This window comes from Coloeus monedula (genome assembly GCF_965178545.1).
Source record: "Coloeus monedula genome assembly, chromosome: 3".
Taxonomy (NCBI): domain Eukaryota; kingdom Metazoa; phylum Chordata; class Aves; order Passeriformes; family Corvidae; genus Coloeus; species Coloeus monedula.
Genome location: NC_138783.1, coordinates 55554219 through 55567752, shown reverse-complemented (window position 1 = coordinate 55567752; position 13534 = coordinate 55554219). Strand labels below are relative to the sequence as shown.

Genomic DNA, 13534 nt, shown 5'->3' with positions numbered 1-13534 from the left:
AAAAAAGTGAATTTTTTCATTCTGGTAGATTGGTTTGGTTTGTGTTTTGTTGATTTTTTTTTTTAAGTACTCAATGAAAACTAGCAGGTAAATGCCTACAAAAAACAAAGAAATCCAAAACACTGGAGCAAAGAATAGTATGCCACCACTCAGAATGAGTTCTGGACATATTCGAGCAATGCCTCAAAACCTCAAGCTCCTTCAGTGTGTTCTCCTTTTGGGAAGTTTTCCCCTCCTCATCTCAAGTACCAAAGAAGGCCAATAGCATTGAATACAAATCGACTCCAACAAAGTACTTGGCTAACAACCAAAAGCCCTGAATTCCTTTACTAAAGGATGCCAACTCATATGCTTCCCAACTTCATTCTTCTGATTCCCAAGAAATTGCCCAGATTCCCACACTCCAGATAAGAGGCATACCTATGATGTCACAGGGATGACATGGAGCTATAAACCAGCAGCCACACTGCTGTAGGAGCCCTTTCTGAACAAGAACAAAACAAAGGAGTCCTGACCAACGAGTTTCTGGGCTGTTGATTAAAGAGCCATAGACAAAGGTTCTCTCATTTTCCTCCAGCAATATCTGTGCAAGTATTAAAGTAGAGCAAAGGGGTATGCTGATTTGGGAAGTTTTGATCATGCTATAAGCTCACCCTTAACAGAAAGCAAGGTTCTGAAGTTTAAACCATTCTCAGCAGTATTTTAGCAACTTATTTTTGTATTAATGAAATTATTGTAACTTTGTATCACTTACTCTCTAAGGGAAACAAGATAAAGAAGGTAGGCAGACAATACCTGAATTTCTGGGACATCATGTCTGAAGGAAAAGCAGCTTTTCAAATCTTTTCTACATTACAAAACAGCATAACTTGCTCTAGAAGAAAAATTATCTTTTTTTCAGACCTCATTTCTCACATTAAATCTACACATGAAAGTGAAATTAATCCAACAAAACCTATAACATCAGGAATCACCACAAATGTGTCCATTTGGAAGTGAACAGAGATCTGAGCATTTGCAAAAGAGAAAGGAATATGACAACCAATGTCCTCCACTAAAACTCTGTGACAAGCCTAATGTGTTTTTCCAGGGAGGAAAAAAAAATTCCAAGTTTTAAACTAAGAAAACCCTCCAAACAAACAAATCAACCAACCAAAAAAACCCCCACCTTCTAATGCCTGACACAATAAAAGCTGACTTCCATATTACATCCAAATTAAACCAAAAGATTTTACTAGGACATATAGTAGGTAAAGTCAAGTCCAAAATTAAAGCTCAATTCTAAATTAAGTATTTAAGCACAGGCAAATGACATTAGATACTTTTTCATCAACAAGCCACGAATCCAGAATGTAACTACAAGCCATCAAAGTTCTCCCCTCCTGTATGAAGTAGCTGCATTCTGCCAGAAAAGCACAGTCACAAAGGAATAGGATTTTACTCTTCTTTTGTAGCCTAAAGATAAGTATGGCTTGCATCTTCTGTTCTATATGCAATCTTGTCACCACCACTGCAGCTCTTCACACAAGACTTTCTCTAACCTTGCTGAAAGTAGAAAGAAAGCCAGGATTTGCACAAAGTAGAGTCTATTACTCATCTCAACGAAGTTTAAGTAGCTGTATTAGTCTAAGCTAATAGAATTTATACCTGACCTATTCCTTCTTAACAAGAAGAGAAGGCTGCTTCACAGGGAAGGCTCTCTCAAAGAAAAGGTATATTCAGAACTCCAAGCAACATCTTACCAAGAAGGACAGAAAAAATAGCTACACCTTGTATCAATCCCATGTCTATTTGTACATGTTCTCTTTAATATTATACCTATTTCTTTTGCTATTTTGTAAGCTTCATCTGGTGTATTGGCAACCACTCCATGTGGAACAGAAATGCCAGCCTCCTTCAACAGTCCCATGCTCAGGTATTCATGGAGCGATAGCCTCCTCTGTTGCTGCTGTTGCACTTGAAACCCATGATTATTGAGTATTCCTGGACTTCCAGCAAGTACCTGAAGGAAAAGAATAAAAAGAACAAAAAAAGAAAACAAAAGCACGTAACTGTTGTGAAAAACTGCCTTCTTTGTTTAGGTTAAAAAAGAGTCTACATATTAAACAAGTATACTTTCGTGTACCAGTGCAAACACCTGAACACTTAATCCTACGCTTCCACATTAGTCATTCGCATCAGATGTGGTCTTTCTTTAATTTTGTGAGGTTTTATTGGGCAGGGGGAAGGAGCTGGTGAAACTGCTAGCACTGGCAAGGACTGGCAGGGTTAAAAATCCCTTGAGCATTTAGTTAGCATTTAAGTACTTTTAAAAACCATCTGTAAGAAAAAGAACCTCAAGGAATTTTGTAAGCATTCTGTAACACAAAAATTAACAACAACAAAAGCAAAAAATGTTTGGTGCATTTTTTGTATCTCACTATATGCAAACAAGACCTTAATTTTATACATACACAAAGCAGGACTCCTACTGAATTCAACTAATCCATGAACGTAGATGAGTACCAAAAGGCTCAGGGTAAAAAAATTACAGAAGAAATTTAGATACAAAACAAGCTTTTGCAATTTTTTTTTTTTTTTAGTATGTACCATTGGCACAAGCACTGTAAAAATTAGCCCGTATTAGGAAGTTTCTAACAAGCTAGATTTTTAAGGTTTCATTTCACTTCAAATAAAGGAAACAAGCAGACGACACGAGCTTTACTACAGCATTCCAAGCTAGCGAATCGACAGGGCCTGTGTAGCCTCCAAAGGATTCCTCCTCCAAGCAGGAGGCCCTTTCCTTGGCACGACCCCAAGGGAGAAGCGCTGCGTGACCCGCCGGCTCCGGGAGGCTGCGTGTAACTCGAGAGGGGCACTCACGGCGACCTTCCCCAGTACGCGGCAGGAGGAGAAAGTGGCAGCGAGCGTCACACACCGTGTCACACGCCGCAGCCTCCCGAGCTCCTTCGTGTCACCGCTGCCCAGCGGAGCTGCAGCCAAAAACATGCCCGAACCCTCGAACAGCATTCACAGGAACCAAGGGCAGAGGTTGGCGAGGTGCGAGCTGGAAGAAGAGTTTAACTGGCACAGCCCGACCTCTCCTAGGAGCAAGGTGACGGCGGACATGGAAACACTGGGGTTTCCAAGCAAGATAGTGGAGGGGGCGCTGAAAAGGAAGGGACAGGGAACCACGCCGGGGAGACCTGCCACAAGCAAGAACAGCGGCTCCGAGGGGCCGTACGCCAAAGGTGAGCACAGTGCTGCCAGACCCGCCGCAGGGCAAGGCAGGGCAGGGCAGGACGGGAGTGGGATGAGACGGACGCTCCTCTCGACGGCGCTCCGCAGGGAGCGACCCCGACCGCGACCCCAGCTGGCCCGACCCCGACCCAGCCCACCCCCGCTCCCGAGCCTCCGCTACCTTCCCCGCGACGGAGCCCAGCGAGGCGCGGAGGCCACCGCCCCTCAGCCCGGCCGACACCCGGCTGCAGATCATGGAGGCCGCCATAGCCGAGCCCCTCCGCCCTCGGGTGCCCCTGGCAGCGCGCACGCGCCACTCCCGAGCCGGGGCGGGGTCACGAGGGCGCGGGGCGGGGCAGGAAGCGCCTCGCGCGGCTCCGCCCCCGCTGTGACGCGCGCGGGGCGCGGGAGGGGAGCGGCCCTGAGGCGCTGGTCCCGGCTTGTCGTTCTTTCAGGGGTTTTGATTTTAATAAGGGTTATTTTTGCCTCGCAAGGAGCCTAAAAAGGGTTGTAATCCACCCACAACCGTCTGACCACGCCGGCCTCGGTCGGCACCGCCTGTGTTAAAAGGGAGGAAGGGGGCGCAGCTCCCATGTGCCACGCCCACGCTCCCTCCCCGTTCAGCTTCAGAATGGAATAACTTTCAGTCTTTTCACTCTGAGGATTTGTTGTTGTTGTTGTTTTCGTATTTCAGGGTGTTTTCCTGCAACAACTCAAGCACACCCATCATTTCTTAAGACAAGGGGGAATGGTTTTAAAGTGAAAGAGGGTGGGTTTAGATTAGATATAAGGAAGAAATTCGCTGCTGTGGGAGTGGGAGGCACTGGCACAGGTTGCCCGCAGAAGCTGTGGATGCCCCATCCCTGGAAGTGTTCAAGGCCAGGTTGGATGGGGCTTTGAGCAAGCTGGTCTGCTGGAAGGTGTCCCTGTCCATGGCAAGAGAGTTGGAACTAGATGGTCTTTTAAGGTCCTTTCCAACCCAAACCATTCTGTGGTTCTATGACTGAACTGAGGACTAGTGGGTATTGCTAGGTATTTTGCAGCCCACCTTCCCTCCACCCATCCCAGGCCCCTTCCCCATGCCACAAACCCTGTTTCTGTTTCACACAGCTCCACACTGCATCTCCCTCTCTGCAATTCAGTGTCTGTACTTTTACTTCGGTGACCTTGACTCGGGTCACTAAGGAACAGAAGCAGGGGGACAGGTGTCCCCGCTGAACCTAGTGACCAGACCTTGTGATTCACAAGGAAGCAAAGCTTCTTCCTTTAAAACAAAAAGGTAATTAGGAAAATAGCATTGGCCTGGGAAATTGGAACAAGAATGTCCTCTACCAATAATAAGGAAAATGCACATTATGAACATCAAAGCAGGATCTGAAGGAAAGCCATGTCGGAGCTGTGATTCTTTTGAGTTTTGTAACTTGAATTATCCATTAAGTAACTGGACGAGTTGCCTCTTTTTGTTCTGAAACTGAAGATGCATTATCATAACTTCTCCTTGGGCAAGTATTGCAAAAGATTGAGTCACTGTGGGTCAGTTATTTTGCTCCTGGTCCTCTGCTGTCCTAGTGTTATTGTCACCTGTTAGCACTGCAGTGAGCTCTGCAGAGTGCTTAGCTCTGCACCTCTGTGTTCAGACACACAAGGTAGGAGTATGTGTCACCGAACTTGTAAGCAGCTGCAAAATTTTGATAGACGATCCAAAATTTCCCACCACAGCTGATAAAATATTTCTTCCTGCCAAGGGGAAGGGAAAAAAAAGAACTTGAACTCTGTGCTCTTTCTGCCTTCTGTAGCCACTGCCACACAGTGGCTCTTCACTAGTCATAGGACCTGCTGCAGTTCCATCACAGGACAGTACATGGATGCCATTTCCACATACAGAAAAATCTCCTGACTCCGGGAGATTCCCCAAAATTACCTCCGCCCTGGAAAGGATTTGCAACAAAGTTTACAAGAGGATGTAATGGATCTTGGCAAAACTTCAAACCTTAACTTTAAGAGCCCAAAGCTACTGTTCAGAGATAAGTACTGGCTGCAGGTCAGGAAACCAGACTTACCTCCTGACTCAGTTGCTTGCTACAGCAAGAAAATTGGACAGCTCTCTCTGGGATTATAATTAATTCTTGCCTTAGCAAATGGCTGTAAAACATTCAGATTACAAGTATTACTGTATGTTCTTCTCATTAGGGGTTACTTATCCTTCCAGTTTCAAGATGAAGACAGTTTTTACCTTATACATCAAAAGAAGAAATGTTACATGGCTGACAGTATTGAAGGACTTCTAGAAAGATTGAGGCAGCTGCTGCCATTATCTAGAGTCTGATACACAGCTGTATGGAGAGCTTTAACTATCTGGATACTGTATTGTCTGATTTCCTTGTTGGCTGTGAATACTTGTCTAACTGGGATGGACTGTAAAAACGCCTGGATTTCTGTCTGATCACCAGTGCCACCGTCTGGCTCTGACTGTCAGCACAAGGTGGTTGTAAGCACAACTTAAAACCTTAAAAACAACAGTTCTTGGAAATGACACATTCAGCTTTTCTTTACTTTTTCTCTAAAAAAGAGAAGATAACAATCTTGGCTACTACCAGGCAAACCCCTAGTGAGTCCAATTAAACTCACTCAGGTTTGTATAGGCTTGGCCTAGTTCAATATCTGACCTACAACTGCAGAGATTATGCAAGGAATGCACTGTAGGATCCTAGTAGATATCCAAAGATTCTGCTAAATCTCCAGAAACAGATTCCTTCCTATTCAAAGTTTAAACTAGTGAGGTTTCTTGCTAAAGTCAGAATAAGCTTTTTAACACAGGATTGAAGTCCTCTCTGAAAAATTGTATTTAAAACTATAAAGAAGAAGGGAAAAGGTACATTACAAATGAGATAGAAGGAGCCAAGAAGTTTTAACAGGCAAGCAGGCCAAATAAAGCATCCTGGAAGGCTCGGGCGTTATGAATAGACGTGAATTTGCTTTATTATGAATTTATCACATTCATGCAGTGACAATGGTACAATCTGATTTATTTCCCAGACCTTGTAAGCTCCACTGGTTGATACTTTATAGTTGAAAAACATCAGGAGAGAGGAACAAGAACATGTTGCCAAGAACATCGGAGTGAGGAAGGCAAAGCCTCTGCCAAGACCATGAGTTCAGAGGGTAGAAAATTTTTAAGAGATTTATCAGGGGCTGAAAAAGCATCCCAGTACCTGTGGAAAAAACTACCCAGAGCTTTCCAGAGCACTTCTAGTTGAAGACAGGAGGGAAGAGGCCACTTCTTTGGTATGGTAGATGAGTAAACAGGTTTAGCTAATGAAACAGCCAATATCAGAGAAAAAAACCTGACTTTGAAGCAAAATGAGAATAATCCTTCAGTGGTGTCTACCTTGCCTAACATAGCACATCTTGCAGATGGTGAATTCTCTCTGCATTGCTTGTCTGCAGGAGACATCGTGGTTGTCTCTGAACAAACTGCAGAGGTCTATCTAACAGCATGAAACTATTCACTGCACCCATTTGCAATATGAACAGGTTATTCCATCTCTCCTCCCAGTCATACAGAAAAGACAATCCAGGGTCCTTCACTGAAGCTGCTCTGGTGTTTCTCTTGCAAGGATTTTGACATCTGTCCTAGCAAACAGGCATTTAATGTGTGCACTCTCGGGTCTGGATAGGTGCATTTTTCTACAGAATACAGTATGAACATTAATCACTAACTCACCACCTCTCCCAACAGAAGAACTGTGAAACACCAGGGAAGACTGGTAGGTGAAAGGTTCAATGAAAACAAAAGGATTTGGTTTACAAAAATGATCTTTTCAGCTAAACTGTGGAGCTCCTTGCACGGATGCTGCAAATGATGGAAATTTACATGGGCTCAAGAGGAATTCTTAGCAGGTTTAAAGAAGAGAAACAAGAAGAGGGTTAGTAAATACACAAAAGCCACCTCTGCCTTGAGAAGCCACTGAGCCACAGATGGCTGTAGAATAGTAGTCAAAAACCCTGTCATGATTTCTTGTCTACTATATTCCAAACATCCATTCTGGACCTCCAGGTACTATCCTAGATGGATTTTTGTCCTAACAGACACTTATATTCTTCTGATTCAGAGTCCCCTGGGACTGAGTACACTCAGAAGTTTCATTGAAGTGTACTGAAGCACAATTCATCTTCACCAGCCTATGAGTTGCCCAAGGTCACTTAAAATGTTAATGGCAAAGCTACAAGTAAAACAGAATTGTCTCACCACCTTCACTCATTCTGATGACTCAGTTCTGTCTGTACACAGCAAAGAAATAATTAACAAGCAATGAAGATAGCACACATGTAGTACAGCTCTAATTTGTCCTGTTGCTCTTGCACTCACCATTATTCTCTCCATATGTAAATGTGATCAGAGGTTATTTACATTTCAACATAAAAACAACATATTGCACTTTGCCAGATTCCACTAATAGTGCTTATGAAGCCATACTATTACAGCAAGCAATGATATATGGTAAAAGACAGACATTTAATGGAAGCATGAGATGTCATGGAAATAATTCTGCTTAAATAAAAGTGAGGAAACAGTTAACAACGTTACATTTTCAGTATCAGGGTTCAGGATAACAACCAGTTGCTTGAATGCAAGAGAAAAAAAATCTTCCAAGTTCAAATTTCAGCCAGCTGGCACTGCTGGCAGGACTTTGGTGCCATGCACTACTGTCACATTCCACCCAGCTTCTGAATGCCAGCTTTGCAATGTAAAATATTTAAATACAATCCTCACATCTTCCAGTTCATACTTCTGCTAAGCAAATGTGAATGTATAGTAAATTCCACAGCCAGGGAACCATGTGTATGAAATTCTCAGAAAGATGGATGTTTTCTGGTTGTGTAGCTGCTTTTCATTTAAGATGTTGTACACTATGTGCTTTTCTAACCTGCTTTCCCTGTGTGTGCTCTTTTTAGAGAACAGCTGTGTAGTCTTTTTAATCTGACATAAATCTGGCCTGTCACTAACATGGTTAGTCCCACCATTCTTGTTCCCAGCTGCTCTGATTCACTGCCTCCCTCATTTATGAACCTGAGGTGTAAATTGCATCAGGGAACACATCCTGCTGAAAAAGTAATCTCTCTCCCAGTTTGCTGAGTCAGGTTTGGTTTTCTGCTATGTTTAATCTGATTGAACTCTGTCCTGTCCCCTCCCTGTGCCACCCACAGCATGCTAGAAAACAGATTAATGAGAAAAAATGGGGGGGTTTGATCCAGACATATAGCTCAGATGTATAGTTCATTCAATAACAGTGTCATTCAATAACACTTCAATCAATAACAGTGTTAGCATAAGGAAGAAGGGATTAGGCCTGAAAAGTAGCTGCCTCTTTTCCAGTAGCTGCTGGACACATGCTGGTTTAAATTCACTATTTTAGCTGTTTGTCTCACAGAAGTACTTTGTCAGATAAAATATTAATAAACAAGTTAAAAGTACATATAAATCATAATCTTGCAAAATTTTCAACATACTACTGCGGCAGAGGATTTTGCTACTTTTTCATTCTTGGTTTATTCCCATATCTTTCTTCAGTGGATGTCTGTTCACTATCAAACTCAGAAAACCAGCCTATATTTACTTCATAATCTGCAAAACCTAGCTGCATAGGCATGTCCTAAATAAATCCTAGAATGAAACCAATTAGAACAGATTCAGTCAACAAAATGCTTATTTTCATACAGTATTCTTTATATTAATGATCGTAAATTTAAGGTGAAAAAAATTGAAACAAATCTAAACATCCGTATACAAGCAGATTTCAAAACCTCAACAAAATATTAGCCATTTTAAAGTTCTGTAAAAGGGTAATACTTCACATCTTTGTTGTGATCAAGAAGATGGTAGAGAGGAAGGGAAAATCTTAGCCTACTGACAAATAAAAATATATTGTTTATAAAAACATACTTTTTATACTCTACATAATCATCCTCATATAATATTTTCATTTAATTGCATCCTGATAACATGGTAAACAAGCTTAATGACCCTATGAACTTTTTTTTGTATTTAAAAATAAATCAGTAGAATGACACTGGGTCACCCTCAAGACGTGTTACTAAATGCTGTTTGGTAAAAGGTACAGAAAAATGGTGTACATAGAAAGTAGAATGTTTTCATTGTTCAGGTAAAAAACTTTGTGGTGTTTTAATGTATTGGACCAGAATGAGCTTTGTGGGTGAGGAGGAGTCTTTGATATGGCTTTTTAAAGATCATTATCTTCTTAAAATGTAAATACAGAAGTGATATAACTAACTGATGTTTCATCTGGAGATTAGGATACTCCAGCTGTACCAGGGAGACACATACAAATGAATGAGCTTGGTTTATGAAAAGTCTTGTTAGCTTGGCAATTTGCCCAAGTTTATTAATTTGTTATTGTTATTATTTACAAATGTCAGTAATTCAGGGTATGGGCTGACATCACAGGTAAGTAGCATGGCCAAATACTGTCAAAGGGCAACCTTGCTTCTAGCACACTCAGCCATTCACTCCTGACATGCACTTCATGCCAACACTGGGACCCATCTCATGCTGTATTGAGCCAGTTCAGGCAATTAAACCCCAGAAAACTGATCCCAGAAAATGTGATTAAGCTTCAGCCAGTTTGGCGCTGTGACCTTCATATGTAAATAAAAACATCTATACATAGTTATTTTAAAACCTTACCAAAAAAACCCAAACATTTTGAAAGTTATGGAAATAAAAGCTTCTTTCTTTGTTGTGATCAGTAGACTGAAGAAGGGGAAGATCTGACAAACTTTATAGTTGTTTATAAAGAAAATGAAAGCTTGTATCTTGTATTCTACATATCTCTGTAATTTACAAAAATGCAAAAATGAGGGTAAATATTTGCTAGCAGAAACTTTTATTTGTTCTTTATCAGTCAGGAACTGTTACTCTGCCTCTGGAGCTCTACTCAGCTAAGTTTGTAGCTTCCTTTTAAAAGGATTCAAACGTGACACTTCAGAGTCAGACTTTTCACAGACCAGAAACTGTGGGCTAATCAAAAAGGGCCACTTTTTAAATTTTGAACAAATCTGCAGTCAGAGACCGTGTGGCTCCCTGACCTTTAAAAACCGAGTCATATCTTACTTGTTTTCAGCTGCCCCTCATTTGCACAAACGCTTTTTCTATTCCCTATGACCTCACGAGTCCCTGCGCACTCAAAGGCAAGGAGCCCCAGGCGAGCAGCAGGACAGAGCACCTCTCCCTCTCCAGCCTGCCTTGGATCCTCGCCACCTTCCACACCAGCGACGTCACCGCCACGCGCATCTTGCGCGCTCCTGACACGCCCCCGGGCAAGGGCCTCCCAAAACCCGGGATCCCAAACCCTGATTGGCGGATCCGCCCCCGCCCGCCCGCGGCGGGACGGAGCCTCGCCGAGCGCCCGGGGCTGCCATGGGCGAGGAGGCGGCGCAGCCCCGGCGGCCCGGGATCGGCGTGGGGGTGGTGGTCACCAGCGCCGCGCACCCCAGCTGTGTCCTCCTGGGCAAGCGGAAAGGCGCGCTGGGCGCCGGCACCTACCAGCTCCCCGGAGGCCACCTGGAGTTCGGGTAGGAGCCCCGCGCTCTCCCTCCCCGCCCTGCCCTTCCGTGTCCTGAGGCGGCCGGGCCGGGCCGTGCCGTGCTGGGCCTTCCCTTCCCTTGCCCTCCCGCAGGGAGAGCCTGGCGGAGTGCGCGGCGCGGGAGACGCTGGAGGAGGCGGCGCTGCCGCTGCGCCACGTGCGGTTCGCGTCGGCCGTGAACGCGGTGTGCGCGTCCCAGCGCTACCACTATGTCACCGTGCTCATGAAGGGCGAGGCCGAGCCGGGCGCCGAGCCGCGCAACCAGGAGCCCGACAAGAACGAGGGTGAGTAACCATCTAGTTCCAAGCCCCCTGCCACGGGCAGGGGCACCTCCCACGAGATCAGGTGGCTCAGAGCTCCATCCAGCCTGGCCTTGAACACTTCCAGGGATGGGGCATCCGCAGCTTCTCCGGGAAACAGAAAAGCTGCACAGGCAAAAGGACTCTGGATGTAACAGAGAACTTGTCTTTGTATCGGTTAGTTTCTGCATGATCCATCCAGACTTGCAGAGGAAGAATTGTTGTATCACAGAAACATAGAATATCCCGAGTTGGAAGGGACCCCCAAGCATCATCTTAATCCCATTTCTGGCCCTGCACAGGACAACCCCATCAATCCCACCTTGTGCCTGAGAAGATTGTCCAAAAACTCCTTGAGCTCTGTCAGGCTGCACTGTGGAGCCTGTTCCAGTTCCCCACCACTCTGTGGGTGAAAAGCCTTTTGCTAACATGCAGCCTAAACCTCCCCTGACACAACTTCATGCTGTTTCCTTGGGTCCTGTCTCAACTCTATACTCTGATTTTTCTTCCTTCTTTTTTTTTTCTTTTTTTTACCCCCTACAGGCTGGGAATGGGTTAAATGGGATGAATTTCCTCCAGCAGATCAACTCTTCTGGGCCTTACGCTGTTTAAGAGAGCAAGGTTACAATCCCTTTACTGAAGAGCTGGATCATCTAAAGGGGTACACAGGAAGTCACCAATTAGAGTAAAAACAAATTGTATGTTATGTAACAAACTAAAAGACAGACCTGCTTTTTTTGGTGTAGAAGAAAAAAAGATTTAAAGTGCTCACCCTGCCCATGTGAAAATATTACCTTTACCAAAGAAGAAAAGACCAAATGTTTCAGTGCTTTTACCATACTTCACATGACGGTTGTCTCATTTCAGATCCACTTCCAGGTCTAGTTAACAATTAATGCTTGCTTTTACAGAAAACTCAGTGTTTTATCTAGTTAATCTTTATATTGATGAACAGTCATTTGGAAGTCAGAACTAGCCAGGGAAGCTTACTCACTTGGAAGCAGTTGCAGCAAGGAAACTTACTTGTTTAAACCTGCTTTCCTGTAATTATTGGACCGATTTTAAAACTTAGCTTTGTCTCTTAGCTTCAGTTATGAAGCTACTGCCATGAACAAAAGTTACATTTAATAGACAGTGTCTTTTTCTCCTGCAGACAGCAGTATATACTTGAAAATCAAAGGAGTATTATAAATGTGAAAAAATTGTGGTGACTTATTGCAGGGAATGAAAATTCCCTGACCCTTCTTGCCACTTGCTTTCACAAGAGAATTCTGTTTAGAGCCTCAGTTACATTGAATTTATCTGCAGAAATGTCTCAGATCTCTGCAGCTGATCTGAATTTATGTTATTGAGCTCTTAAAATGGAGAGGTGCCTACTCTACTAGGCTGACAAATCTCATTTTTAGATGTAGCTCCACGGCAAAGTCATACTTTGTGGCTAAAGAGTTGTCAGTATTAAACAGCACAGATGGGTGTAATTCTGTATGGCTACTGAGATTTGGTAAAATTGTAAATTTTGACTGATTAAATGACTCAGTTGTTAGTGGATGAAACTACAGTACCCAACAATACATACAAAACCAAGGAGTTCGTATTTTTAATTTTTCTAGAATCTGTAACCAATTTTGATTATTTTCTAACTGTAGGTCACTTGGATACCAGCAATTAATTTTAGGATATAACTTTTAAAGAAATTGCTAATTCACTCATTTTTTTCTTGCCAGGGTTTTTTAAAGCACAGCTCTTGTCTATTTCCTTTAGATATACTCATTGTACAAAAATGTTGTAAGATACCTTTAATTTCTTTTGAACAAAACACAGGCACAATACTGAGAGATTAAAATTGCCTGAAATTATGAATTGATTTCTCAGTTCTTAAGAGAAATCAGCTTGAGGGGTTTAAAGCTCTTCCTTACTTTGTACACCCATTTTTTTAAACAGAGATGGCTCTTCTTGCTGAGAAGCAGACAGTGATGAGGCGTCAGGATGCTACTGCCCCTGGCAGTCCTGCTTAGAGTTTGAAGTATTAATTACATGCAACTTCCCTTAGGACAGGTACCCGTTCTCTGAAGTGAGGAAAGAAGTAATGTTACACGGCAGTTTTGAAATGGGAAATATCACTGAAAAGTCCTTTGCTACTGTACCTTTGTAAAAAGCTTATTTTTCTATTCAAAAGTGGAGATTAGCTTCCTGAAAGCAACCTTATGTACACTAAAAAATTATTCCATTCAGCTGTCAACAAAGAAGCTGTAGGAACAGTTGACAGATGTCCTGCCCATCTGTCACAAAGAATAATGAAGAAAAAAAAAAAATATTTAGTACAATTTTTAATTTTAGAAGGCATCTAGCTTCTGATGAGAAAACAGGAGCCACTGCAAAATGGTTTGTCATGCAATAAATACTTTCTTAGCA

The 13534-nt window shown here is 43.0% G+C and overlaps 2 protein-coding genes across 2 annotated transcripts in view; one reads left to right on the top strand and one right to left on the bottom strand.

Annotated features, from left to right (window-relative positions):
- The window catches only part of SUCLA2 (succinate-CoA ligase ADP-forming subunit beta), a 20218-nt gene extending 16663 nt beyond the window's left edge, over nt 1-3555 (bottom strand). Inside the window, exons 1-2 of the mRNA XM_082278548.1 lie at nt 3401-3555; nt 1819-2002 (exon numbers count right to left, since the gene is read on the bottom strand). Of these exons, the coding sequence (XP_082134674.1) occupies nt 1819-2002; nt 3401-3487 (271 nt within the window). The 5' untranslated portion in view covers nt 3488-3555. The remainder of the gene's footprint in view (nt 1-1818; nt 2003-3400) is intronic.
- On the top strand, nt 3215-13534 carry NUDT15 (nudix hydrolase 15). The gene is made up of 4 exons (XM_082278550.1): nt 3215-3230; nt 10362-10812; nt 10917-11107; nt 11666-13534. The coding sequence occupies exons 2-4, from the start codon at nt 10658-10660 to the stop codon at nt 11809-11811; spliced, it is 492 nt and encodes a 163-aa protein (XP_082134676.1). The 5' UTR covers nt 3215-3230; nt 10362-10657; the 3' UTR covers nt 11812-13534.

Coding starts and splice junctions, on each gene's coding strand:
- NUDT15 (XM_082278550.1), top strand. CDS start 10,658: ATGGGCGAGGAGGCGGCGCAGCCCCGGCGGCCCGGGATCGGCGTGGGG. Junction 10,813..10,916: donor GGAGGCCACCTGGAGTTCGG/GTAGGAGCCCCG, acceptor GCCCTCCCGCAG/GGAGAGCCTGGCGGAGTGCG. Junction 11,108..11,665: donor GGAGCCCGACAAGAACGAGG/GTGAGTAACCAT, acceptor TACCCCCTACAG/GCTGGGAATGGGTTAAATGG.